A 27,852-nucleotide genomic window follows, 5' to 3' on the forward strand; every position below is an offset into this window, starting at 1 on the left:
CAGCTACAGAATGTCACTAAATCATTTGTACAGATTTAGGTACTAATGCTGTATCATATGACACTGTGAAGGTTTGGCACCGAAAGTTAAAGAACAAGGACTATGGCATTCAAGATGCAGAGCACTCTGGGCGGCCTATAGATGTTGATGAGGCCCACCTATGAGAACTTGTGGAAGCAGTTCAGTATGTGACCACTTGAGAGCTTGCTAAGGAGTTAGATATTAGTGCCACATCCATAAGTCATGATTTGCATAGCATAAAGTTTAATCGCTGGACTCCGCATGAGCTGACTCAAGCCGAGAAGGACAGACGTATTCAGGCCTGCACTAATCTGCTTGAATATTCAAAATTCTGAAACGGATTGTTGCTTGTGATGAAAAGTGAATTTATTTCAACAACACAGGCCGAAAAGCGGGTTGGTCTGTGCCCAGTAAGCTTGTCGACAATGCCGCAAAGGGCAATATGAAAAGGTAAAATCCTCGATAGTAAGGTGTACAGCGAGATGCTAGTCCATGTTGACACTGCTATCAAGGAAAAACGTCAAACTGAGTTCCGGCGCAAAAAGGTTTTGTTCCATCAAGATAATGCAACATCACATGTGTCTGCATTCACGAGCTGATTCTGTATGTACTTGAATGGAATCTTTTACCACCAGCTGGTGCTATCTTCCACTCTGCACAGGACATCCGAAACTAAGTTGATTTATTTTTAAGACTTGCGCTCACCAAGTTTTCTGGACCAAAGACTTTGAAAAACTACCAAAACGTCTGCAGAAAATCACAGATTTGGGTGATGAGAAGTACCCGCACTAAAAGCACAGCTTCCATTTTTCCTTCCTCCCAACTATATTAAGAGCGATTTTTGATGGGAAAACTTTCGTTACAACTATATATGTTTTAAGTTAGAAATTTTTAATATATTTTTTGAAAAGTTTTTGAAAACATTTTTGAATTATAACCTATAATATTTTTATCATCAAAAGTAGATGTATTTCTAGGCACACCTGCAAAAAATTACAGTTTTTTTTTATTCAAAATTTCCACAGATAACGTGAATTTAAATACTAACGTGCTTTAAAATTAGCATATTTGTTATAAGTGATAATAACGCCAAATGTGCTTTATGCACTTTGCTAAAATTTTTTGAAAGAATGAAAGAAGCGCCTTTCTTTCAGATCGTGCACAATGAAAAAAAGGGAAAGGAAAATAGCTTGCTATAAATAAAAAATTTTGCTGAGTGAATTATTCTTGGTGCAAATAAAAAAAATGCGCCAAAATAAATTTAAAAATTTCTCGGTAAATTTTTCACCAAATTTTACAAAATTTCATATTTAGGCATAATTTAAGTCATAAAATCTAAATATGGAAAAAAAATCGGTATGTCATTTCTGAAAATGTCCAATTTTATGTCAAAATACCTATGAAAGTATAATTGCTATGCATAAATTTAATATATGTCCTAAGTCGCGCTTTCGAGACATGAAAAAAGTTAAATTTCGTCAATCGACGCAATAGAATGGGAGCTATAGGATTGCCCCCTCCCTATTTTTTTGTGCAAGGTGTACATTGGAGGCATTTCGAGAGGCAATGGTTTGCATTTATGTTAAAGAAATATTCACAAAATCTTCTGCACGAAGCTTTTACAGATACTACGGACAGTGGTAGATTCAGTTGATTCACTCTATTTTAATACTACTACTTTTCTATTCTGTGAATCAGTTGGCTAAAATTAAATTGTAATACGTATTTAAAAAATTTATCACTATTTACTTAGTATTGCTAATCATTACATATTTATATGAATTGGCTGCTAAATTACTTGAATTATAATACTGACTAAAAACAGGGCTTAATTTCTATAATCAAAAGTGCCGCAGGAAGAAGGGAAAAATTAATAAATAAAATAACTAATAAAAAACAAAATGACTAATAATTAAAATAATCAAATAATTAAATTAAAATTAAATAAAATATGAAGATATAAATAAAAATTTAATAAATTTATAATTCATGATAAACAGTTAAATAAAAGAGATAAAATACCGGGAATCATCTTATTTGGAGTTCTTAAATTTCATTCGGAAAACTTAGCAATAGCTAGGCCGGTTTTTGGCTAAATTCAAGACTAGAATATATGGTATAACGTACTCATTCAAGGAATGACAGAAAAAAAAACATTACTTTTAACAAAGGGAGAAGAGTCCTAAGCTTTCTGACCACGACGCCCTGCACATACACTGCTTCACATTGAAAATGCAACACCAAGAAGCAGTGGTCAGAAATTTATGCAAATTTTAGAGTAGATGCACGTCACCGAGTTATGCGAATGATGTGAAATGCGCAGCTCTCTGACGCACAAGAAGTAAGATATAAGGGAAGGAACATGCAGAATGGGCAATATTTCGGGCCTCAGGAGATAACACCGCCTTCCAGACTCTGCGTTCCTACTATGGTTGGTAGTCACGCCTACTTCTCATGATTGACCTCTCTCTACGCCTGCCATGCATTAGGCTCCTCCCTCTGTAGTTCAGAATTCTTTCCTCTGGAAATTACTCATCTGGCATTCTAACGTCATGTTACCTCTATGGCATTGCTCGTCATCGAGGCGGAGACGTCGCGTTTAGCGCGATATTTGTATGGATATGGATTCGGATGGTGATATTCGCGTCGTTATTTCTGCCAGATGGTGATATTCGTGTCGTTATTTCTGCCAGATAATAGCGATATTCGTGTCGTTATTTCTGCCAGATGAATTATTGAATTGTTGGTTTTTGTCCTGGAGGATGCGTATAACAGGAGAGAATGGCCAGGCTGCTGTCAACGAAGGTACTTCCAGCAGATAGATGATTTTACGAGGGCTATGGTGATCAGACTGAGAAGGGCGGGTTGGTCCTGACGTCAAATCGCAGCTGATACCCACATGGATGCGAGCACGGTGCATCGGCTATGGCAAACATGGTTGGAACAAGGAAATGTGGGAAGAAGGAGGGGTGCAGGTGTAGCCAGAGTGACGTCAGCATGCATGGATCGACCCATCCGCCGACAAGCTGTGGCAGTCCCGCAAGTCCCTTGTACCGCGATTCTGCAACATATGCAAGGATGTTCCCGTGTTGACCAGAACCATTTCCCGACGATTGGTTGAATGTGGCCTGCACTCACGCCGTCCATTAAGAAGACTGCCATTGACCCCACAGCATAGATGGCAACATTTAGAAGGTTGCTGGACTGCAGCGATGTGGATGACAGAATGGAGAAATGTCGTGTTCTCAGATGAGTCATGCTTCTGTTTATCCAGTGACGGTTGCCGCATATGTGTGTGGCGTCGACGTGGAGGCAGATCTAATCTGGCAGTAACTGTGGAACGCCCCACCGCGCAACGATGTGGCATAATGGTTTGGGGCGCTATTGCCTACGATTCCAGGTCACTTCTAGTTCGTATTCAGGGAACTGTGACGGCCAACAATACTTGGCTAATGTACTGAGTACTAAGACGAACTGTGGCAAATGGTTGAAAAGGAATGCAGAGCCATCCCTCAGGACACCATCTGCACTCTTATTGACTCTATGCCTAGACATGTTTGTTCGTGCATCGTTGTCGGCGGTGGTCCTACATCCTACTGAGCTGACGCCGTTCTCGCACTGTATTCTGACTATCATTTTGAAATAAAGATCACTTATTGCTGCTTGTTATCTTTTTTCCAAATTTCTTCACTTTCTGACCACTCCTTCTTGGTATTGCATTTTCAATGTCCAGCAGTGTATGATTCTAGTTGTGAAGCAGATTGCAACTGGGCAAAAAATTTCCCCCTGAATCCGATCCAGCAACAATATGAGAACAAACATAAGGTCTGCACAAGGGATAATTTTTGTTCCCCATATTTGGTTACATAGTTCAAGTGTACAGGAGCTCTGTGCTGGACGTGCACGAGAGGTAGTCACTTTCAGTACTTTCAGGAACAAATCATATTACCCGCTCTCATAATTTCATTGCACTACCTGGAGAATAATCCTTTGACATATGGATGGGAGCTTTCTTTCCTTAACCTTTTACAGAGCGCTGGGACATATATGTCCTGAATGTTCATCACTTTAAATGTGTCTCAATAAATTTCAGTAAATTATGGAGACTTAAAATTTACTCCTTAACACGCAGTAGGAAGTGCAATACTCTGTTAATTTGTTTTCCTGCACCTTTCCTTACAGCCCACGAGAAAAGGTTAAAAGTCTTAATATCTCTGTATGTTTTTTTCCACTGAGAAAGACAGGTCTGCATTCCGAAGTTATAATCAAATTTAATGCATATTAATTTTTAAAATAAAACTTGTCTGCCGAAACTGTTTCATTTATGTAAAAGTGCCAGAGCCTTTTATTTAAGGCATCGGTGTGCTCCGGCTGGAATCACGGTTTATTTCAAGAACTGAGAAGTATCAGACTCCGGGCTCTGGCACAATTTAAGCTCTGATTAAAAACAAATGCTGGGAAGAAATACCAGAGTTCTGCAATATTAGGCATTTGACAAATGATGGGTCTGTCTGATTTCAAATACTTTATGGTACAATTTTACAATATTTCCACGGAAAATCATCTCATGAAAAATATTACAAGAAACTTAACTGCAGAAATGATATTATGCAGAAAAGATAAACATAAAAATAAATAAATAAATAAATAAAATAAAATAAAATAAATAAAATTAAAAAAATCTGAAAGTTTCAGATTTTACATTACGCCTAAAGGGGCATTTTTTTAACGTTTTGCGGGTTACCTTTATTTATTAAATATCATATTCTTCGCACTTAAACCATAAAATTCAGTTCAACAGCAATATCGCAAAATAATTTTTAAATCTTTAGAACTTCTGATACACAGTCTCGCACGCTGGAGATAAAAATTTTTTTTTTTCTGTACAACGTTGCCCTTGCTTGCTTTGAAATCCTTGAGTTTGTTAATCAAAATACGAAATTGATAATAAAACAAATTCCAAATTTGGGCTTCCACATGCCAGTGTTCCTAGGAAGATTACGTTATTCAAAATTTGATGCCTCTAGCTACCGTTGTTTTATCAGAATGCGAGAAACATACATACATTTATGCAGATTCTTCATTATTTAATTTCTTTAAATATAATTCAGGGCTGCAATATTCGGTGAGAAGTGAACTGACATTTAAAGTTTTCAATGCAAAATGTCAAAACAAAAAGCTGCTGAAAATTTCTAACCCTAAATCAAAGCAACAATATTCTAAAGAAAGGTAAAGTAAAAATTTATTTTAAAGCAGAAATATTTAGCTGATGAATACATTTAAAATATGAAAAAAATGTATTTAGAACTAGCAATAACTTACCAGCATGATTTTTGTATAAAAGATAAGGCTCTTGAAGCTGGAACTGCATATCACTGGTGATAGATTCAATAAAATTCGTTGTACTCATACGATTTACAATGATGAAACCATAATGAGGATAGAAAGATCTTCAGTTAAGAAAAAGTAAGTTAAATATTTCAAAACAACAGGATATAAATTACAGCATTATGCAATTAAATACATACAAGATCTCAAAACTTAAGCATACACTACAATCAAATCTCATTAAGTGGTCATCCTTGTGGTCAAGAAAAGTGATCTATTATAGTGAAGTGCTCTAAGAAAACATTTTTTTGGTTCAAATGAATAAAATATTCCGATATGTAGAAAGAAATTTATGAATACTAATTCTCAATGATTAAAAATGTATTTTAAGATATTTGTATAATGAATCAATAAAAGATAATAAATACCATATTACTGAAAAGAAATATATTTAAAAAGCAATTTTAGATTTATGGAATAACTACTGATAACTATTTTTTTTGGCGGGGGGGGGTCAAGTTATGTTTTTTGAAAAATTTTATCACAGTTGCTTTGGGAAGCTCCTTCTTCACTAAGTTTCTTTCCCAAGGTAGCAACTCTCTTTTGAGAAATCAGCTGAATATGGGAAATTCTAAAAACAATTTCCTCTCTAACTCAATTTCTTCTCATGAACTTCAATGAAACTTGAAAAACACATATTCCTACAATCTTACGAAAATTACTAGCTTACATCTGATTTCTTTCTTGATTGGCAGACGCAAACCGATTTGATGAATTCCTAAGGAAGAATGGAAGTGCGGTTAGAAGTTGCAGTCTTAAAAAAAAAAAAAAAAAAAAAAAAAAAAAAAAAAAAAAAAAAATGGACAAGACGAATGAATAATTTGTTCATATCATGTTTTGAATGGAATCTGATAGCCAGCTAACATCTAGCGTGTATCGTATGGAAATGAGAAAAAAAATTCAGTAGGACCAAATATACAAAATGTGACACACACACACACACAAACAGACACACAAAAAGACTGTGTAGCTTGAAAACAAAGTGAAGTTTGCAAAAACTGTTTTAGTGACGTCATGCCACACACCTCTATCCATGCGGGCAGTTTCGACTTTCCGGCAACTGCATTCTGCCGGAAAAATGTCTAATGTAAACTTTGTCTCATGCACGTGTGTTTGAATGACATAAGTGGTTTTCAGAGGGAAGGGGCAGTGTGGAAGATTATGAATTTGGCTGGTCAGAAACTGTTTGACAAATAGCGCTGTGTGAGTGGATGCACTGTCCTGGTGCAAGAGCCATCCATCACTCCACAACTGTGGCTTTTTTTCCTAATTTTTTCACGAAGTATTTTTGTTCCCAGTGGTCAAACTGTTAATGAACACTTGTAGAGACATCAGGCTGATTGGAAAACCCGGAGAGATGAAAAATGAGCAATCGCCTTCGCCGGGAATTGAACCACGGGCCTCTGGAATACCGGCCCAGCGTGCAGAACCACTACACCACGAAGGCACGCTAGAAAGCGGGAGAAATACCTTACACACTACTTCATTGAAGTACTAAAAATACTTTGTGAAAAAATTAGGAAAAAAAAGCCACAGTTATGGAATGATGGATGGTTTGCACCCGCTCACACTGCCCTATCTGTCAAACAGTTTCTGACCAGCAAAAAACATTACTGTGATGGGGCATCCTCCTTACTCACCTGATTTGGCTCCATGCGACCTTTTTTTTTATTTCCAAAAGTTAAATTTCAAGGGGAATCTTAAGGGGAACCAATTTTATCTCAACTGAAGAGGTTCAGGCAAAAAAAAAAAAAAAAAAAAAAGGAGAATCTCCTGAAGGGCCTTCCAAAAACCTCGTTCCAGAACTGTAAAAAGCAATGTCAACACCGAATGCAGAAGTGTGTGAATGCTGAAGAGAACTACTTTGAAGGTGATAATTTCACAGAAAACTGATTCTGTAAGTACAATGATTTATTAGACCAGTCTTTATGTCACATCTTGTATATACTCGACTTAATAAAATAAATTTATTCAGTTGACCTGCTACTCAAGATTGATTGTACTTAATTTTATATCATTGTACTTCATAATTTTTATTTTTATTTATATTTGATTTATAATATTGTGATTCATTATTTTAATTTTTCACTTGCTTTTACATTACAAGTGATATACAAAATGGATTTGATATACGGAGTATGTTTTTACATCGTACATGATATATCATTGCTAAAATTTGCAAAATAGAAAATTCCTTTTGAAAAGTGAAATTTTAATGTTCTGTCATACAAAGACGCATCATTTTGAATAATGCTTTTACCAATTATGCATCCCTTACGACCCATAAAATGAACCACACACCTCTTAAATACGCGCCGAATGTGCTGACCTCTAAACTATGAAGACATGTTAAGAAATTGGGAGAAATACCTTATATACTCCCCTCTTTTAAAGGGTGACTGGAGATTAGTGGACCCATTCGCCAAATCCTGGTGGTAGGGAATTATCATTCACCACCTTTTTCAGTTTGGGCGCCACTGTAGAGACATTAGGATATTTCAAAGCACGAGACATGAAAAATGAGCAATGCTCTCGTCACCACGGATCTCTCGAATACATGCTGAGTGTGCTGACCACTACACCACGAAGGCATGTTAAAAAGGTGGGATAAATACCTTATAAGTGTTAACTATATGAAATAAAAGAAGGATAAATTTACAGAATATAATTTCTTTCAAATTAAGTTACTCCTGTATTTCCTATTTATAATGCAATTCACACGAGCATATGGCTTATGAAAGGAAGGAAGATAGGCTAGAACTCATATATTATATTCATATATAGAGAATTCAAATATTTCCTTTTAAAATATTGGATTACTATAAGTTCCAATATCCTAACCATCAAACACTTTATTAGCATGGGGTAAAAAGTGTGTAAGTTTCTGAATCGGCTCTACATCTTGCTTTCTAATAACATCTCTACTGGGGGAAGCTAAGAAGAATTTTGGTAGAATGCCAACAAAGATCGCGCCATTTGTGTACAGCACCGGTTCTCAAACTGTGGAATATGTACCACTGGTGATACATTACAATATATTTAGTGGTACAATTTTTACAGAAAAAATTAAATGAATGTAAAATTGCACCCCTTTTAACATTTTGTTTTAATTTTTATTATTCAGAAACATATAGTTCAAGTTTTTGACTTTTACGACTCTAGCTTTAATGTTGAAATGACGACTTTTCCAAGATTTTTGAACAATCCCGATGTTACAATTTCCAAGAATTGTAACGGCACTCCAGTTTACTCGTAGTATACTCATTTATATTGTTGCGTTATTTCTTCCTTCACATTTGTACGGGGCTTGTAGATTTGGAGTGAATAACGATGACACTTGATGAAGTATCGAAACACACTTTTATTTAGCAGTATTAATCAGGTAGCTCCAAAATCACTTTTACAGTTCGTCGAACTGTTATAAACAAGCTGACACATTCAGCGACACAGCCTTCACACTGTCAGGCAAAAACGGTGGACATAGCTTCACCACAAAGGAACCGAGTACAGCTCCCAACTCTGCTTGGTCGTTCTCGGAACTCCACATACTCTTAAGACTCTCCACGCGATGCACTCGACGATACACAAGAGTATAGCTCTCAACTCAGCACAGTCTAAGACAAAACTTGACAATGTACTAATTCGCGATGCACTAAAAGGCTTTCTTGATGCAATCGACGACCAACTCGGGGCTAGACTTCGAGACACTCGCTCAATGACTGACTATCAACTCGCTAGACGAAGCACACATACACACGCTCTCTCGATGAAGCACACGCACTGACTGCAGACCAGCAGGATTTATATAGCTTTCGGCTTGCGTTCGAGAACATTCTGTGCTAAACCAGTAAAGAATTCGTTCAGAAGGTTCTCCATCCGTCCATGGCATATCGTCAATTTTGTCGCCAAATGGGCAAATTATCACCAAATGTGGCAACTCCGTCATCCTTTGCCATTTTATGGCAACGCTAAAACTGCCTTGCGGGGAAGCCATCTTACCACGCCTGTACATTTCGTAACAATATTTTATAATAATGTAAAAGTTTTATTTACGAATATAATTAAACAATATAAAGGACTTTATTCTTTGATTACATACAATTCATTTAGGATGCATTGATTTTTAATGGTGAAATGCTTTTATGGTGGTACATATATTTTTGTTTCATATTTATGTGGTACAAAATTTGAAAAGCTTGAGAACCCCTGGTGTAGAGTATGTAAATACGATACTTTAACAACAGCACTTGTTGCAGTCAGGTACTTGGGCAAAAGTTCCTACTAAAAACAAATTTTAACAGCAGCAAATCTTATTAGATTAACCAAGCATGATGATTACTGTTACAAAAGGCGACGCTTACTGTGATAACGTTTGTATATGACTATTTTTATAATATATTAATCGGAAAATAACATTAAGTAATGAGAAAAAATGTCCTAAAAATATCAATGGAATTTAACTAATTTAATATAACTAGAAACATGTTTATTTTTTAGAAACCCAACCAGTGGCCGCATGGTTATAAACACTGATAGTTGGACTTGATTCGAGTTCAATTTCAGGCGAACGGGTTCATTGCATTGCTGATTTTCCCATATGTAACGTTAACATGAGTTAGCTTTCCTCTTAAAAGCGTTTAATTAACTGCTCAGCTTCAATGCGTCCGACAGCCCCGCAAGCGCTCGTTATCTGCCTTTCGTCTTTTTCCAGCCAAAGAAACTCAAAATGCATTACAAATTGTCCTAAACACCTCGTATCACTGTTGAATGCTGGAGTCTTCAACGACTGCCTAATTGGCATATTATTCTTGGCATATTATTCGAACATCGATCATAATTAGGTGTAACATACGAGATCTGCATATTGTCATCTGCATCTACAGCTATTTTATTTCAGAAATTCAAATACGCTTTCGAATATTTTTAATTTGCACACTGCGTGCTTATCTTTGCAAAGCCAGTGTATTATTATCTCATTTACAACAGAATGCCTCCTTCGCAGTACAGCGAAAATTCACGAGAAGCTACTAATAGGAGAGACTGATTTTCCTAAAGAACAAACATTCAAAAGGAATTTTAATTGCAGTTGCCTTGGAGTATTAAGCAAAAGAAAATGCGCTGGTTAGGATTTCCAATATAACTAACAGGCCACGTCGAAAGGACAGGAAACTGCTTAATATTACTCTACGACAAGAATGGTACAAAGTTCCATCGATTAGAAGTACGCTTTTAGCCAAACTGAAAGTTTTAATTGAAATCTCAGAACTAGACGCTAATCAAATTCAGACTGCAAGCCTAGATGAATTTGAGGTTGTATTTTCAACTCCACCGAGTAACGATGGTAGCACAAATAAGACACAACACCGGATCCACACTGGAAGCCATCAACCTACCAAGCAATAACCTTGGTGCGTTCCTTACGCAAAACTTCTGAGGAAAATCCAAGACCTTAGTTTTGCGTAATATATTATTGAGCTTTCGTCTATTCCCTGAACATCATCTATCGTCTTAGTTCAGAAGACAGATGGCTTTACGCGGTTTTGTTTCGACTACAGACGTCTAAACGATATTAATAATACAGTTACCCTCTGTCTAGAATCCACAACATCATAGATAAGCTAGCAGGAAATAAATGATTTTCCACTTAGATTTCAAGAGTGGCTGTTGGCTAGTGGAAACCAAGCCAAAGTTCGCCAGAAGATTGCATTTAGGATTAAAGAACTTGCCAGTTTAAAGCAATGCCATTTGGATGCAAAAAATCTACTAACAATTCAATACCTAATAAAGACTGTCATATGGAGCCTGTCTTGTATATATCGACGACATTATTATTATAATCGGATGCACTTTTAAAGAATATTTAAGAAATATCAGAAAACTATTGTACTCGCTCAGAAGTTAATTTTAACGTTCTTCCGAAATGTAAATTATTTCGCAGGAAAGTTTACTATCTAGGTCATATTATGTCTGTTTAGAATGCAAACGCAGATTCTGGGGAAAAAAAAAAAAAAAAAAACTGACTGTTCGTCAGTGGCGTTGACTTCAATATACGTTTATCAGTTAAGAGGGTTTCTCAATCTACGCACTTACTACAGAAGAATTGTTAAAGGTTTTTCTAAGATAACAAGGCTTTTACACGGCATAATAGAAGCAAAATAAATATTTTCACGAAATAATGATTGTGAAAAAGCATTGAAGCCATAGAGGTTGCTTTGACTTTTGACAGTATTATTTTACCTCAACCTTAAATATTACTTTATTTTCCATACAGAACCCAACAATGAAGGAATTGGAGCTGCTCTTTGATACAAAATTGACAGCCAAAATCATGTTATTGTCTATTTTAGCAAAAGTCTCTGCAAACCGGAAATAAATTACTGTATCACCCAAAAAAAACCGTTTAGCCACCATAAAGTAGTAATACTGTTTAGCCACTAAGGAACTAATAATGATACGGCGTATCTATGAACTGTACGATAAATCTAAATACCGCATCTAAATTTCTAACTCGTAGGGATCAGTGGTAATTCTGCTTTCAAAAATACTCAGTCTAGTTTTAAAACGAATTTATTAGAATATAATCTAGTCTAACATTTTAAAACGGCAGCATCTAAACTGCATCAAAACAAATCCGAAAGAATGTATTTTATTTCGCAATGATATCACTTATCGTTTTCTAGATCAGTGAACCTCTACTACTTTTCGAGCTGCCATTCAGATATAGAGAAAAATATCAGTAAATTTCTGATGCGCACTGAACACGCATCATTAAGTTGGATATTTAATTTAAAAATAGCCTCCCCGGAGGTCATTCAGCTGTTATGTAAACACTCCATAAAGTTCATGAACGTTTTTAATGGAACAAGGTACAGTAAAAGTAGAAAAGTAGTGCTGTGATGCATGTGAAGCTCGAAAAGGCCCGCAATCGCGTTTACGAAGCTATACTGCAGAAGAACCACTCGAAAAGATTCCTCTGGACCTTACGTCGTATAACTAAGGAGAATAAGCAAGTTTTTTTTTTTTTTTTTTTTTAGTCCAAAGGGATTTGAATCCCGAAGGACTATTAGTTTCGTTTTGGCATTTTGCGTCGTACGGATAAATGTCGGTTCACTTTTCAAACTGTTGCCATAAAATGTTAGAGTCCTGCATTATATTTGAAGAAATTAAATAATGAAAATCTGCGTAAATGTATGTATATTTCTCACATTGTCATAAAATAACGGTACATAGAGTCATCGAATTTTGAATAACGTAATCCTCCAACGAATATGAGCATGTGGAAGACCAAATTTGAAATTTGAAATTTGTTTTATGATCGATTTCCTATTTTTTAAAACTTTGACGAATTTTTGATTAACAAACTCAAGGATTTCAAAGCGAGCAATGGCAACGTTGTGCAGAAAAAACATTTTTATCTCCAGCGCGTGAGTCTCCGTATCGGAAATTCTAAAGATATGCTCGTTTTAAAACTATTTTGCGATATTGCTGTTGCACTGGATCTTATGGTTTAAGTGCGAGGAACATGATATTTAATAAAGAAAGGTAACACACAAAATGTTAAAAAACGCCCCTTTAGACGTAATTTAAAATCTGAAACATTTCAGATTTTTTTTTTTTTTTTTTTTTTTTACACGAATGGTGGGCACTTGCCCTTATCGGCATTGGTCACTACTAAAGCCAGAAGTGGTGACCATTTTATTATGGAGGCGGTCACCATTACCTCCTATGAAGGGACAGACAATTTTACATTCATGCCTTCTCCGGGATTCGATCCCGGGCCCTTCTCCGGAAAGAGCTATGCTAGAAGGAAAGAAGTCCCCATTCTTCCACCCTATTTTGAGAATAATTCGGTATGAATGGCGTATGTGTGTTTGCGTTTTAAAAAAGTTGTAATGTGTAACATAATGTATATAAGCAGTTGTAAAATGTATGTGTGTATTGCAGTAACAGTGTTCTAAACGTAATAGTGTTTTAAATGTTAAGCATGTATTGTCAAGTGTAGTAACACATTAAGCGAATAATGTCAATGCAGTTGTAATATGAATTACAAAATGCATCTCTAGATATAGGTGGACGTGACGCTATACCAATTAACCTCAATGGTAGAGGCATGGTGCCCACGCCCTCCGTCGCATATCGCATATGTGTGTTTGCGCTCATGGTCGCGCATGAGGCTGTTGAACTATAGTGTTCTGTACTCTGGCAGCCTCGGCACAGGGGATATGAAAACAAGAACTCCTTTTCTACTCTCAGAAAGAGCAGCTTATGCTGTTCTGGACGGTAGTGGCTTCGGCCATTCGAGGAGGTAGTGCGACGACCAAGAACACCATGTCACACTCACTATTGCCTCTTTCCGTCCTAGTCTCCGCGCAACCGAGGTGAGATGGGCCGGTTCAGTGATGGGAGGGTGTCACTGAGAGAGTTCTATTTTGTATAAGTCTGCGTTCCGAGATTGAGGTTCCCGGTTCGTAGAATAAAGAAATTTGTCATATCTTCTCTCCGAGGTGATTCTGACTGGGTTGCCATCTCCTGCCGAATATGGAGGCTCTGGGTCCGGTCGCCTTAGTTGCATCAAGTTACAAAAAAGGATATTAAAATCTGATTGATTGATCGGCTGTATGACATCCTTTTCCAACGACTGCCAAACATTCTTTTTTCGCGTCAGTACTGAAAATCTGATTGCAGAACCCAATGAAAGGATATCACTCAAGATGCAGACATCCTAGGATCCTAACCCTTCCGTGTGATCAAGAAAGTAAACAATGTAGTGGTGCTTGATCAAAGAACGTTTTCGTCTAATGCTAATGTAACTTGCACTTTTTGTATGAGGGTAAGCTGTCCTTGTCTTGAGAATTGCACTGTCCGGACTTAGGAACAGGATGATGTTGTAAATTTCTGTAAATAATTAAATCCTTCTAATTGTATAGTTGTGATATTGTGTATTTGTTTAATTTTTGCATTTAAGGTGATAACTTTAAAGTTTATTTTGTGTGTAGCTGAAATTACGGCCATATATTTTGCGTATGAGTGTTTATTCCTTGTATGAAACTATAGATCTTTCAGATTGAATTCAATTATGTTTAGATTGTTAAACTAGCTAAAAAAATAAAAAAAAAAAAAAAAAAAAAAATTCAGGATAGCCAAAAACACTTCAAACGGGTCTTGCCAAGATTTCTCTCCAATTTGGCCACTTTTAGGCAGTTTTGTGAAAACAAGTTTTCGGAGCTCTAGGAGCGACTTTTCCCGAAACTTACAGTAGGTTGGTCAAAACTATATTAAATACGGCCCTGGCAGCCAGTAATCATTTTAGTTTGGAGTTATTTTCGTCAGACTGCGGTTCAAAGAGTCAGCTGAATTACGTTTTAGAATTTATTTCGTGAGTTATATGGGCAGTCTGTGATATTTTTTGTGTGTTACGGAGGATCTGCGTAATTTCTGGTTTTCTTTGAGCTAGTTACAGCTATTATTTTTGCTACAACTATTATTATTAGAAAATAAACTGCAAATTTCATCCTGTTTCTTTGGAATAATTATTAAAAAAGATTCTTCCCAATTCCATTTGAAAAAATATTAATGCCGTAAATTTTCTTTCAAATAAAGATGCCCTAAAAATAAATGACAATTTATGTAAATTAAAGTTACAGAGGTTTTCCTCTGTAGTTATGCCTTCATTAAAAGATACTATAAAGGTATTTCATTGAAAGGCACGTTATAAATTTAACGTGCCGAACGTTGGCACTTCCCTAGTTTTTTTATTTACTGAAATCCCACATTATATTTTAGAATCTTATGCAAAATTATTTCTAAATTAAACATTTGAAACTCTGTAACCCATTCAGTCCATTTTGTCCTTATAGAATGATGCAGAATCCAGTTTCTTTGTAACATCTGAAGTGTATGAATAGGGTTGGTTCACATCCCTAAATCGACTATAAAGTGTATTTTTCATAAATCTCCTTTACTTATCCAACGCCAAGATACTTATTTAGTAATGCAGTAATGAACATGATATTGTCTCTGCATCCTCAATTGAAATAAAAGCTAAAAACAGAATATATTTGAATCTTCTTAAGCTGTAATCAGATACGGACAGAGCTACTGCTCAGAAATAAAAGAAAACATTTGTCAAGATGACCCAGCAGATTTCACTTACTTCAGTAATTAGTTAACTCTGAGCCTTTAACGAAAAAAATACTTGAACATAAGATAAAGCGTCCGCCGAATTTCGGGGGGGGGGATGACGTTCAGTATGCTTTCCTAAATGAAGTGAGCATGTGTCTCAAAGGCCAAAGGCAACCAATAAAAGACGTTTTTCAAAGAATGACAATATTTGAAATTAAACTGACAGTATAACAATGTCACAAAGAGAACAACAGTTTCCATTTTGGAACACTCTAAAAATAGAGGAAAACATAAGGTAGTAATTGCCATTATCAGATCATTTAGAGCAGATTTTAAGAATTCAGTATCTTAAAACTGGTTCTCGACTGACAACAAACCAGCTTGTGAATTTAAAAATGATACATGCAGAGTTGCAGTTTATATATGTAACAGAGAATTCATCCATATTTATGCGTAACTTGTCCCCCCTTCTCTGCATGTAGCACAGAAAAATAAGAACAAAATTTCCAAATGAATATCTTCAATACACTCTTCGGGCTACAGTGGTATTCAAACGACAGGCTCAGTGTTGATTTTGGAAATATTATACTAATATTTTACTTAAGAAATATTTTTTGAAGTAAAAACTAAAAGTAGTTTTATCAGGCGCAACTTTACAGATTATGTTGCGGTTTTTACGGAATACGAAATTCTATATGTGGCCCTAAACCCACTTCTGTGTGAAGCTACGACCTTTGGTATATCTTTACTGAGATAGGTTTAAAAGAAGTTGCGAAATGTTGGATACCTCCGCTAATCAACATTTCACTCTTAACAACCTTGGAACACATGAAGGGAATGCAAACGAAAGTAAACACTTCGAATTTAAGCAAGTAAAAGAAAATATGGAAGAAAATCGGAATACAAAAGTGATTTGACACTTTTAAACACAGCTGCAGTATACAGAAAAAAAAAAAATGAAAAAAAAGCTATTCTTTTTTGGAGCTTTTAATTTTCCCAGCTCTGCTCCGTAGAGTTGCGATACAAAAGCGGCACTTTTGAGGGTGAATCGCTCGAAATAACGACAGAAACGAGGCACGAGAAGGGAGCAGGAGAAGTGGGGGCCATGACAAGACATCACCATTTCCTAGAGAAGGGTATTTTGGGTGTTTGCCTAACTTCTCTTTTCGTTCGTGCTCTACGGTGGACAGCCTCCAGAAGCGACAAGAACACTCAATCGGTGGTTGTCGCTTTCGTCGCAGCATCGAAAAATTGATGGTTGAGTTTTGTGATTAAGCACGGAAAATACCTGGAATACGCTGAAAACTGGTGTTAGTACGGTTCACGTGGAATTTTACGGAAATCAGTGTTAAGTTGGATATTACAAATAAAATGGCATGGATTTGCAATAAGAAGTGGTAATAATGGATTCCGGGTGAGTAAATACAAGCACGTTTTTATCTGATTTACTTTAACAACTGTGCACTAATTTTAATGAGGTAGAGATATAATAGAAAGTATTGGTAAAAAAAGTGGACAAAATAATATTTTTGCTTCTCAGGGATTTATGTTAGCTTTAGAAGTATCGTGAATAATTTAAAAAAATTGTATTACCGTTGATTATTTTTCACAAAAAAGTATTTTTTATTTCTTGAGGGATAACGAAATGGTTAATATAGACCATATAAATGTGATCCATGACCTATAAGATAGGACAGATGAAAGCATACACTCAGTAAGCGATAGTCGTTAGGCCATCGAAAATGATCAGCATAAAGGCAAAAAGAACCACGCATATCGAAAAATCATATATATCGAATAATTCGGAGCTAACGTTTTCGGAATTCATAAGTTTGAAAACTTACATACAGGATAATTTCAACCGCCACTAATCTAGCGTAAAGACAACAGATCACCCGTTACTCTGGTTCTAAAAGCGAACAGGCTAGCGTATGGACAGTTTCTCCGTGTAAAATGTGAAAAAGACTTCGCTTAGAAATTCTCCACGAAAGGAATTTTTCCATCACGGATATATCAATAGTGTGATTTCCTATAATCCATTAATTTAAAGTGCAGGATGTAGGAATAAAAAGAGGATCAAATAGTCAGCTGCATATTGCTAGAAAGTGCATTGGAAATAAAAAAAACTCAAAAGTCGTAACATCTAAGAATTTTAAATTTCGCAGGCGATTCATGATAGTATATCGTACAATGCTGCAAAATAATAATTTCTACAAATTTTATTTACTTATTTTTTATAGCGCCTTCCTAGATTTTGAGAATCACTGCAGAAATGACAGTAGCATAAATGATAAATGAGATAAATATAAAAAGCATATTTTGAACTTACCTTATTTCAGATGCATAACAGAAAACTGACGTCAGAGATTTAACGCATACCTACAAAGGGAAGGGGGTGGCAGGAGAACTATTTTTATTTTTGGGTTTTTTAGACTCTTCAGGGTATACATTTTCCTAAATCTTGCTGAAGTAGTGTCGTAACAATATATATATCACCTATTACAAGATGAGCTCCCATGCATCAAGCAACTCAACTTAACTAATTAGTCTACTTAGTAGACTCAACTGAACTCTTCAGTTGTCCCTATTCTTAATCTCTGAAGTTCAAAACTCGCGTTTATAAACACTGTGCGCCATAAGAAATTATTGTCCTAAGTTTTTAAGTTATTTTAAGTTAAAGCTACTTTCCTGTTCGTCCTAATTTCAGCGTACAATTTCCTACCAATATCAACATTCCATGGTGACATCGAAATATTTCTTTCCACAACTGAAGATATTCTGATCCAAAATGAAAATAACAATAATTAAAGGTAGGAAATTTTATTTTTAGCAGAGATAAGCCTTGTCAATATATTACACAACTGCTAAAAATAAATAACTTCATTATGTGGAAATGTTTTACAGGTTCGATCAGAATACACTGCGGGAATCTGGCTTCAAAAATTCAAGTGCACAGAAGTACAATAAAACTACTTAAATCGAAATTTTTAAAGATTAATATTACACTCCTGATGCCGTATTTTCTTTTCCAACTCCAATAAATATTTCCTTAATACAGGGTGCGGCAGTGTTCATAGCGTAATTTGACTTGCGTAGCACAATGACGTACTACATGAATGCGCGCCAGCTCGTGCCGGATTCGTATACTAACGACCTGCCATTTCGAGTGTGACAGTTACATGGATCGGTGGAGTACACAGCATCGTGCCTTTGCTGTTGAAAGTTATTTCAAAAATAACTACGCTGTTATTGCTACCCAGCGTCTATTTCGGCAACATTTCAACTTGGGACGTCATGAGAAAGTTCCAGATGGACGGACCATTGCGACAGACATTTCCAGGTAGAGTAATTTCCCGTTTTGGTGACACTTCCTGGCCACCTCTCTCACATGATCTTTCATGTGCAGACTTTTCTCTTTGGGCCACGTGAAGCAAGAAGTTTTCCGAACACTTTGTGCCACCATTTCTGAGTTGAAGGATCGCATCAGAACTGCCGTCGGCAATGTCCCAGGGAATACGTTACGCCGAGTTATGGAAAGCAAGCTTCCAACGCCGCCTAGATGAATGTGTTGTGCAAAGGGGACATCATTTGACAGGCATCATATTCAAAAAGTAATCCACGCAATGGACAATGACTTACAGATTAATAAATGGCATACTTTTAACTATTAATTGACATAAGAGGTAATAAATAAATTACAGTGATTGCCTTATGGTGTGTGTTTAATATAATACAATAAAAGCTGCCGCAACCTATATTTCATGAATTTTTTCCATCAGCTCTTGCTTACATGTCGTGGTTTCTTCTCACGAGTGAGACTTAATCAGGACAGGCTCACGAACTGGCAAGGAGTGCAAGATATACGTCTGCCGTCGGCATGGAGCCTTCAGCACAATACAGGTGAGAGTACGACTTTGTCCAGTTTTGCCCCAATTCTGAAGAGCTTCTCAGGGAAAGGGTCCGAGGGTGTCCCATCCCTCTTCTTCTACCATCAAACCACTCCAGAATCCGCATATTCTGAATGCCTTCATACCACAGGGACACTATACAATTATTGAACATCCATACTTTCCCCAGGTTTCGAAACCAGCCCTTCGGCGTCACTAAACCACTACAGCGTCTGGACGGCTTTTCCATTAGCAAATGATGTTATATGATAAGTTGCAAATTCGTTATGTCATACCAAGCTTTATTGATTTCGTTTGCATGGAAACGCCACAGGAAAAATACAGATTTCTTTCATAAATTCAGGTGCTATGAGTAAATTTTGAGGGTGGTTTAAGAAGTTCCAAAGTGGAAATTCCGCAGTACTCAAAGTTATTCGATAAATAGTTAATAGTCACAGAAAACTATGCAAAACTATCTAAATAATCAAATTTATGCAATTATATTTTCTTTTTCCTTTGAAGTTTTCTCTGTCGATCCTGATTTTCTCCGATCAACCCAATAATACACTGGTTATCATAAATTAAGGAAAAATCACAAAAATAGCGATAACTCCCTCAAAAATAAGTCAAACCGTGTAAAATTTGAATATGTTGCCAAGTAAGAGTAGCTGAGTAAAACTGCGATATGCAAATTAGTGGCGCTGCTTTCGGAATGCGTCATCTGCGAGGAGCATAAAAGTCCGTGTTTGAGAGCAAGCCCACATATTTCACTGTGACAGTGACATCAGAAATCTGAGATAGCCAATTCGTAACAATGACCTCCAGGCATCATTTGCCTGAAGAATTGCGATGGAGAGCCATTGGGAGACTAGAGGCAGGACAAAGTCAAACAGAAGTGGCCAGATGGTTAATGTGAGTCCTTCTACGGTTCATAGACTTTGGAGGCAATTTCAAACCACAGATTCGATCTCTAAAGGAGGTTCAGCCAAGGACGGCCAACTGCTACGACGAGCGCCGACGACCGATATTTGACTTTATGTGCACGCAGGAATAGAACCGCTACTCCGACTTTTCTTAGATCCTCCCTTGCTGCAGCCACCGGAAGGTTCGTCTCAAAGTCAACTGTGCGTATAAGGCTTCACAAAGGTGGTCTGTTTGCGAGGCGACCAGCCATTTGTGTGCCGCTAACGTCACGCTATAGTAGGGACCGTTTTCAGTGGGCACGACAACATGTCCACTGGACGCCTGATCAATGGAGGGCGGTACTCTTTACGGATGAGTCCAGGATTAGTCTAGAAAGCGATAGTAAGCGTTATTTGATATGGAGAGAACTTAGAACCCGTTATCATCCGTCAAACATCCGTGAAAGAGATGCATACGGAAAGGGCAGTGTCTGCGTTTGGGGTGGCATCTCTTTGGGTGGACGCACAGACCTCCATGTCTTTCTAAGGGGAGCCGTGAATGCTCAGATTTATAGAGATGATATCCTTGATGTTTATGTGCGCCCATATGCCGGGGCAGTAGGTGATGCTTTCCTGTTACAGGACGACAAAGCAAGACCACACAGGGCTCGCATCGTAGATGATTATCTTCAAAAGGAAACAATTACGGGCATGGAGTGGCCAGCTCGATCCCCGGACTTGAATCCTATCGAGCACGTTTAGGATGCTTTAGGGAGACGTTTAGCTGCTCTCAATCGACCCCACTCAAACCCTTGTCGCACTTGCAACTGCTTTGCAATAGCAATGGTTCTCGCTTCCTATGGAACTGATAGACCGCATAATTGAAAACAACACACATCGCTGTATGTGCTGTATTGCTTCTAGTGGCGATCATATTCCATATTGAAGGTACTTTTCCTATAGCAAACTGACACCTTCGATTTGTTCATTTTATACATGTGCTAATTTCTATACTATTATATTTGTCTGGTAATTTCTTTTTATGTTATTTGATACCTTACTATGTGTTGTATATTGTGGATAAGTTTCATTAAATTCTACATGTAACTTTTTCAGTAATCGTGATTTTTCCTTAATATATGATAACCAGTGCATGTTTTCATAGAATACGAAGAAAATTTAAAAGTGCTAAGTCTCTTCAACATTTCAAATTATGGCGTAACAAAAGTCTGCTCTGCGTTTTATATTCTACCATATATATATTAAAAATATTCATTACTAATTTAAAAATTATTAATAAAGACCATTGTTACTAGCTTATGAAGTTAAAAACATCAAAATTTTATTTGAACAAGTAAAGAGCTTGAAATATTTCTTGTTTTACTTGCAGAGTTTGGTTCATTACCATGATCCAGTATATACTTCCGCTCATAAAATAATTCTTCAGTTTCATAATTTTCCACCCATTTTACATCAGATCTTCTTTTACTATTTTCCCAGCTTATAGCTCCTCCCCGTGAGTAAAAACATATTCATTTTCCTCCTTAATCACAATCATCATTTATTTGTAGAGTTTATTTCAAATAAACTCTAGAAATAGTATACACGAGAAATCACTTGTTAAAATTAAATCAGCAAACAGGCGGACGGCTCACGGAAATAAACTCTTTTCCACTGATTAAGCTCTCTCTCTAAATTACACATTCGCTCTCTATTTCAGCTTCATCTAATTTGTATTCTAGTGAAGGCTGACAGAAAATATATAAATTAAGAAAAAAATTAACATAAAAAAATCTGAAATGCTTCAGATTTTAAATTACGTCCAAAGTTTTTTTTTTTTTTTTTTTTTTTTTTTACGTTTTGCATGTTACCTTTATTTATTAAATATCATGTTCTTTGCACTTAGACCATAAAATTTAGTTCGATAGCAATGTCGCGAAATAATTTTAAAATGAGCGTATCTTTAGAATTTCCGATACACAGTTCGACGCGCTGGAGATAAAATGGTTCTCCCCCCCCAACGTAGAGTGTTGCCATTGCTCACTTTTAAATCGTTGAGATTGTTACTCAAAAATTCAAAAACTCAAAAAAGTTTTACAAAATATGAAATCGATAATAAAACAAATTCCAAATTTCAAATTTGGGATTTCAGATGCCCATATTCGCAGTAGGATTACGTCATTCAAAATTGGATGGCTCTAGGACACCGTTGTTTTATCACTTGCGAGAAATATACATACATTTATGCTGATTTTTCATTATTTAATTTCTTCAAATATAACGCAGAAATCTAGCATTTTGTCGCAACAGTTTGAAAAGTGAACCGACATTTATAGGAGTCCGACGCAAAATGCCAAAACGAAAGTAATAGTCCTTGCGGGAATCAAATCCCTTTGGACTAAAAAAAAAAAAAAAAAAAAAAAAAAAAACGTATTATTTAAAGCTTACAAATATTACGGATATTAGAAAATAAATTAAGCGTTGATGATTTGTGTCAGGAAGAGTCTGTACTTTGCAGATTTGTACATAGTAAACTTAGTAGTCTAGAATAAACTCATTTTTTATCATTTACACAAAATTCATAACATGCTGTGAAATCTCATGATTTAACACCAACAAACTAGCATACCAGTTTCTGTCTTTTCCTATTTTTGAGACAAAGATACAGTGAGAGAGCTGCATCATTTTAAAAGCTGCACTACGGCCATTCACTAGTGTTTAAAAAAAATTAGTACAATTGCCGTAGCGTACACAGACGAAAAAAGACAGATTCAAGGCTGGGAAAAAGAGAGGTCCAGACTTGCAATCTCAAGGCGTGGACTAAAACTAAAAAGTCTGCGCTTTCCCGTTGCTGCTGAAATGCAACAGTTTGTAGGGGGGGGGGAATTATATCTCTTTCATCTGACTCAGCTGCAAATTCTCTTATTTTCGCTAGTTCACTCATTTACTACGTTATCGATTTTTCAACACACTTTTCCTTAATTGCTTCTTTAGTTCTTTTTCTCCTCAGCAATCTCAAATTGGTTTTGCATCAGTCAAAATTTAATTACAAAATATCTGACATCCTAATTTCATTACATTTTCTTTTTCCATCTAGACAGCAATAAAAATGGCAGAACTTTCGCTTTCATTAAAATTTAATTTTCACTAGCTTTATTACAAAACGTTCGAATAACTTAAGTAATCAAAATTCAAGATCTATTCAAAACGATAAGAAAAGATGTTAAAACCTACACTACTGCAATAAAATCAAAGCTTTGGCTGAAGGTTTCAGGTAAACTAAGCGCCTACTTCAGAAAAAACAATTATACCATATTGTGGCTTATCGCACTTGTCTAACCTAATTAGAAGAAGTCCATGAATTGCGCAACATTGCGCCTGTCATTGGCATCGCCCTTGAGCACCATATACGTGACAGCATGACTTTGCCCAGTTCTGACCTAGGGTTTGATGGAAAGCATACCGGAAGACAGACTGGAAGGTCTTCCACCTTTCTTCCCCTACCACGAAACCATGCGAGAGGACTTTCGGTGGTTGGCTTTGTATTTTGAGTGTTCCCATGTCGCACAGACACTATACGCTTACAAACATCTATGCCTTCTCCGGAATTCGAACCCGAATCCAACCAGCGATATAGTTACCAGAAGCATTAACCACTACACCGATCAAATTAAGTCATATAACTCTTTAGTTTGCAAACTAAACCTATCGGTTGCAGTTTTGCCTCAAAATACAGTACTTGTAGCACATTTTGAGGCAAAATTACTATTAGAAATAGCTCTATAAGAAAACTATTATTATTTTTTAAAATTCAGGGGCTCTTAAGCTCACAAGGTTATCTTAGGTACAAGTCTTTTGTTTTCCTCATACTCGTAGTTTGATAAGTTGTTTCTCTTGTAAAATATCCCACGGGACGGGTCAGGAAAGTTGGACTTATAGGTGAAGCTATCTTACTTACGAGTTTGGTTTAGTTGATCATAGCAAAGTACATGAGAGTTATTTTATCTGAAATTTACTCCTTTCCCATTGTGCGCTCTTATATGTAACTGGCATCACGTTCGACTAGCAGTTGGAAAGACATGATTGCAGTGCTATAGCTGACTTTCCACGGTTTTGGGACTGAAAACCTTATAACTCTACAAATTGCTTAAAAGAAGAGATGTTCGCGTGCATAACTTTCTACGGGAATAGCCACTAGTCTAGAAAGCAGTTAGATATAAGGAAAACTACAAGAATGTCCACGCTGCCAGCTCTTTCGTCAGGACACTAGAGAGGATAGAACTAGCAGTTTAAAGTGGTCTTAGACACTAGACTATAGATCGATAATTAAATTTAGGGCAAAATGATAATTAAAATAGTAGATGAAGAAAATGATATTTCTAGGGTGTCATAGAAGTGATCGAGCACTTTTAAATTCTGAAAACAATGTTTGAATTTTTAAATGAATTAAAATGAAACTATGAAACATGATTTTGCTTGAAATATGCTTTCTATTACGTCTCCTTCTTACATTGGCTGCCAAACCATTTATATTATATAGATAAAATCATATCGTAAGCGTCTTTTATTTAAAATTGCTTCTTATTTCTTACGTCAAATGTCAGGGTGTCATTTCTTTCAGTATCTGAATATGATCCTTGTTGTCAAACAAACCTGCTGCAGCAGAACTGCCTTTTATTTTTTATGTCAAATAGTAGTATTTACAAGGATGACATTTCTTTTTCAGTATCTGAATATAATCCTCGTTGTCAAATAACGGCCCTATTGAATTACACATTCTTCTGAGAAGCGTCAGAAGTTGTCCATAATTCGTCGTAAAATATGGCCAGAGATACTCACGTTGACAAAAATGCGGCCTTTAAATTCCAGAATTATAAACGATGTATCTGGAAAACATCTTACTTGAAGTACCTATACAAAAATCTATAAAATCGTTAGTTTGATATAAAAGATGATGCAACTATGATGATGGAACTATAGAATCTTTATTCTTCAAATAAATTTCAATAGTAATAGTACAATGCTTACCATACCAAATCTTCTTGTTAAACAAGCAAATAAAATGGCAGTTCATTAGCAAAAGAATGCATTTAATATTATCCATTTCCATAGTCGGCTAAAAAACTTATTGCATTATTAGTTCCATTTCCATAGTCGGCTAAAACATTTATTGCATTCTTTGTTCTTGAAGGACTATTGTTTTCGTTTTGCGATTTTGCGTTGAATCACTCTGAATGTCCGTTTCACTTTTCAAACTGTTGCCACCTAATACTATCGCCCTGTATTATATTTGAAGAAATTAAATAATGAAGAAGCTGCATAAATGTATCTATATTTCTTGCATTGTGATAAAACAACGGTACCTCGAGCCATCCAATTTTGAATGACGTAATCCTATTGCGAATATGGACATCTGGAAGACCAAATTTGAAATTTAGAATTTGATTTATTATCGAGTTCATATTTTGTAAAACTTAACGAATTTTTAATTAACAAACTCAACTAATTAAAAGCAAGCAATGGCAACACTCTACGGGAGGGGGGAAAACTTTTTATCTCCAGCGCGCGAAACTGTGCATGGGAAATTCTAAAAATATGCTCATTTTTAAATTATTTTGCAACATTGCTGTTGAACTGAATTTTATGGATTAACTGCAAAGAGCATAATAATAAATAAATAAAGGTAACACACAAAATATTTAAAAAATGCCTCTTTGGACGCAATTTAAAGTATGAAACCTTTCAGATTTTTATTTATCTATTCTATTGTTATTCATTGATAACAATATATAAAACTGAACACAAGTAAGTCTTGGATTCATAAAACAAGTCTAACTTCTTCAAGACAACGTCTTGATCTATGGCAATCTGGGCATCCTCAATGGCAGTCATTGGCAATGGTGCCATCTATCCAGATATACACTCTTTTGCAAAAAAATCGAAGCACCATGAAGGAAGTGGTTGTTCTTGATGAAATTGAATATGTATGTATAGCTCATACAGAGATAATAAATAAAAAATCAAGGTCATACTACCTGTACACGGTTCACAATCACCCAGTGAGTGTTCAAATTAGTAGTTGGTCGAACCGCCCCTAGAGGCAATGTATGCTTGAATTCGTCAAGGCAAGCAGTGCTAGACGTTCCTAAAGCCATCCTGAGACACATTCTGCCAGGCATGCATCAGTTGTCGCTCCAGATCTGCGATATTTTGTGGTGCCCGAATATGGAGGCCTACCATGTACCAGACACGCTCAATTGGTGAAAGGTCTGGTGACGCTGCGGGCCAAGGAAGAGTATCAACCGCACGGAGATCCAGAGATATGCGAGGGTATCTGGAATGGCATTATCTGGTAGAAAAATGGCATGAAGTGTAATGAAACCGGCCGCAGGATGGTATCATCAACGTATCACTGAGCTGTTAAAGATGTACGGAGGATGACTACAGATGATCGGCTACGACACCACTCCAGACGACTCCGCCGATGTTGTGGGGTCAAAGACAAACGTCTTAAAGGTCTCTGTGAGCGTAACCCCAGCTCAGACTAGCGTCGTGTGATGGTGGACTACCACGCGAGATATAGACGCGGATGTAGTGCTTTGAAGACTCGACAATGATACCGTTGGGGCAGTTTGGGACTGGCGAACCAACATCCTATCTTGCCTCGCATTTCTGTCCCTTGGCATTCCAGAGCCTTCATTTTGTCGTCAATTTCCTTTGTAGCAACCATTGCTGCCAACATCTTCGCACAGCAGTGTCTGTACGCTGCAGGTGGCGTCCTATTGCTCGGTACGATCACCCAGCTTCACGCAACCCTACAATGCGAGTTGTCTGTAAGGTTTTCGATATCGTCGTAATGACATTTTTAGTTGCTTCGTTACGGAATTACAATGGCAGCAACCAATAATAATAATAATAAGTAAATAAAATAAAATAAATAAATAAATTTTCCACCTTTGTTACTGGTTTCATACTTCGCGAATTGCGCACTAGAAATGCACGCTATGATAGCAATTCCTGTTCACTTGCCTTGAAACTTTGATCATTTGTATATTCGATCAAGATGTTTTTGCATAACAAATTTCGTCACGATAGCAAAAGTCCTTCTTTGTGCTTCGATTTTTCTGCAAAAGAGTGTATTTGCCCTAACGTAATTTAGAACATGTGAGCTGCGTAACACTTCAGAATATCCTGAAGAACTGTCTAAGGCTATTTGTATAAAAGTTTAGGTGTGAAAGTAGCTTTAAATACCGCATAAAAAAGTTTGTTGCATTTCCCAAGTGACTTATCTCTCGGTTTGCGGCATTCAATCTGCAACGGAAGTACTACTTTAATTTTAATTATACGTATGGTGGACATTTATTTTTATGAAGGCACTTTTTGCTGAACTTCTAATTTCGAAAATCATCAGTTTTTTGCAGTTTTAACAATAGCACAAAACATGGATTTATCATCAATAATACATTCGCACAAAAATTTCGTGACATTTCGCTATGAAATGAAATATGATATAAAATGACTCTAAAATGAAA

General features: G+C 36.4%; 1 protein-coding gene across 1 annotated transcript in view; it reads right to left on the reverse strand.

Moving 5' to 3' along the window:
• LOC118196444 (uncharacterized) overlaps nucleotides 1-27,852 on the reverse strand; it is a 90,969-nt gene that overhangs the window by 36,046 nt on the left and 27,071 nt on the right. The window contains exon 3 of the mRNA XM_035367894.2: nucleotides 5,344-5,471. Coding sequence (XP_035223785.1) covers nucleotides 5,344-5,471 — 128 coding nt within the window. The remainder of the gene's footprint in view (nucleotides 1-5,343; nucleotides 5,472-27,852) is intronic.

The sequence above is a fragment of the Stegodyphus dumicola genome, chromosome 5, assembly GCF_044657685.1.
Source record: "Stegodyphus dumicola isolate Sdum_Otavi_A_Nest chromosome 5, ASM4465768v1".
NCBI classification, from domain to species: Eukaryota; Metazoa; Arthropoda; class Arachnida; order Araneae; family Eresidae; genus Stegodyphus; species Stegodyphus dumicola.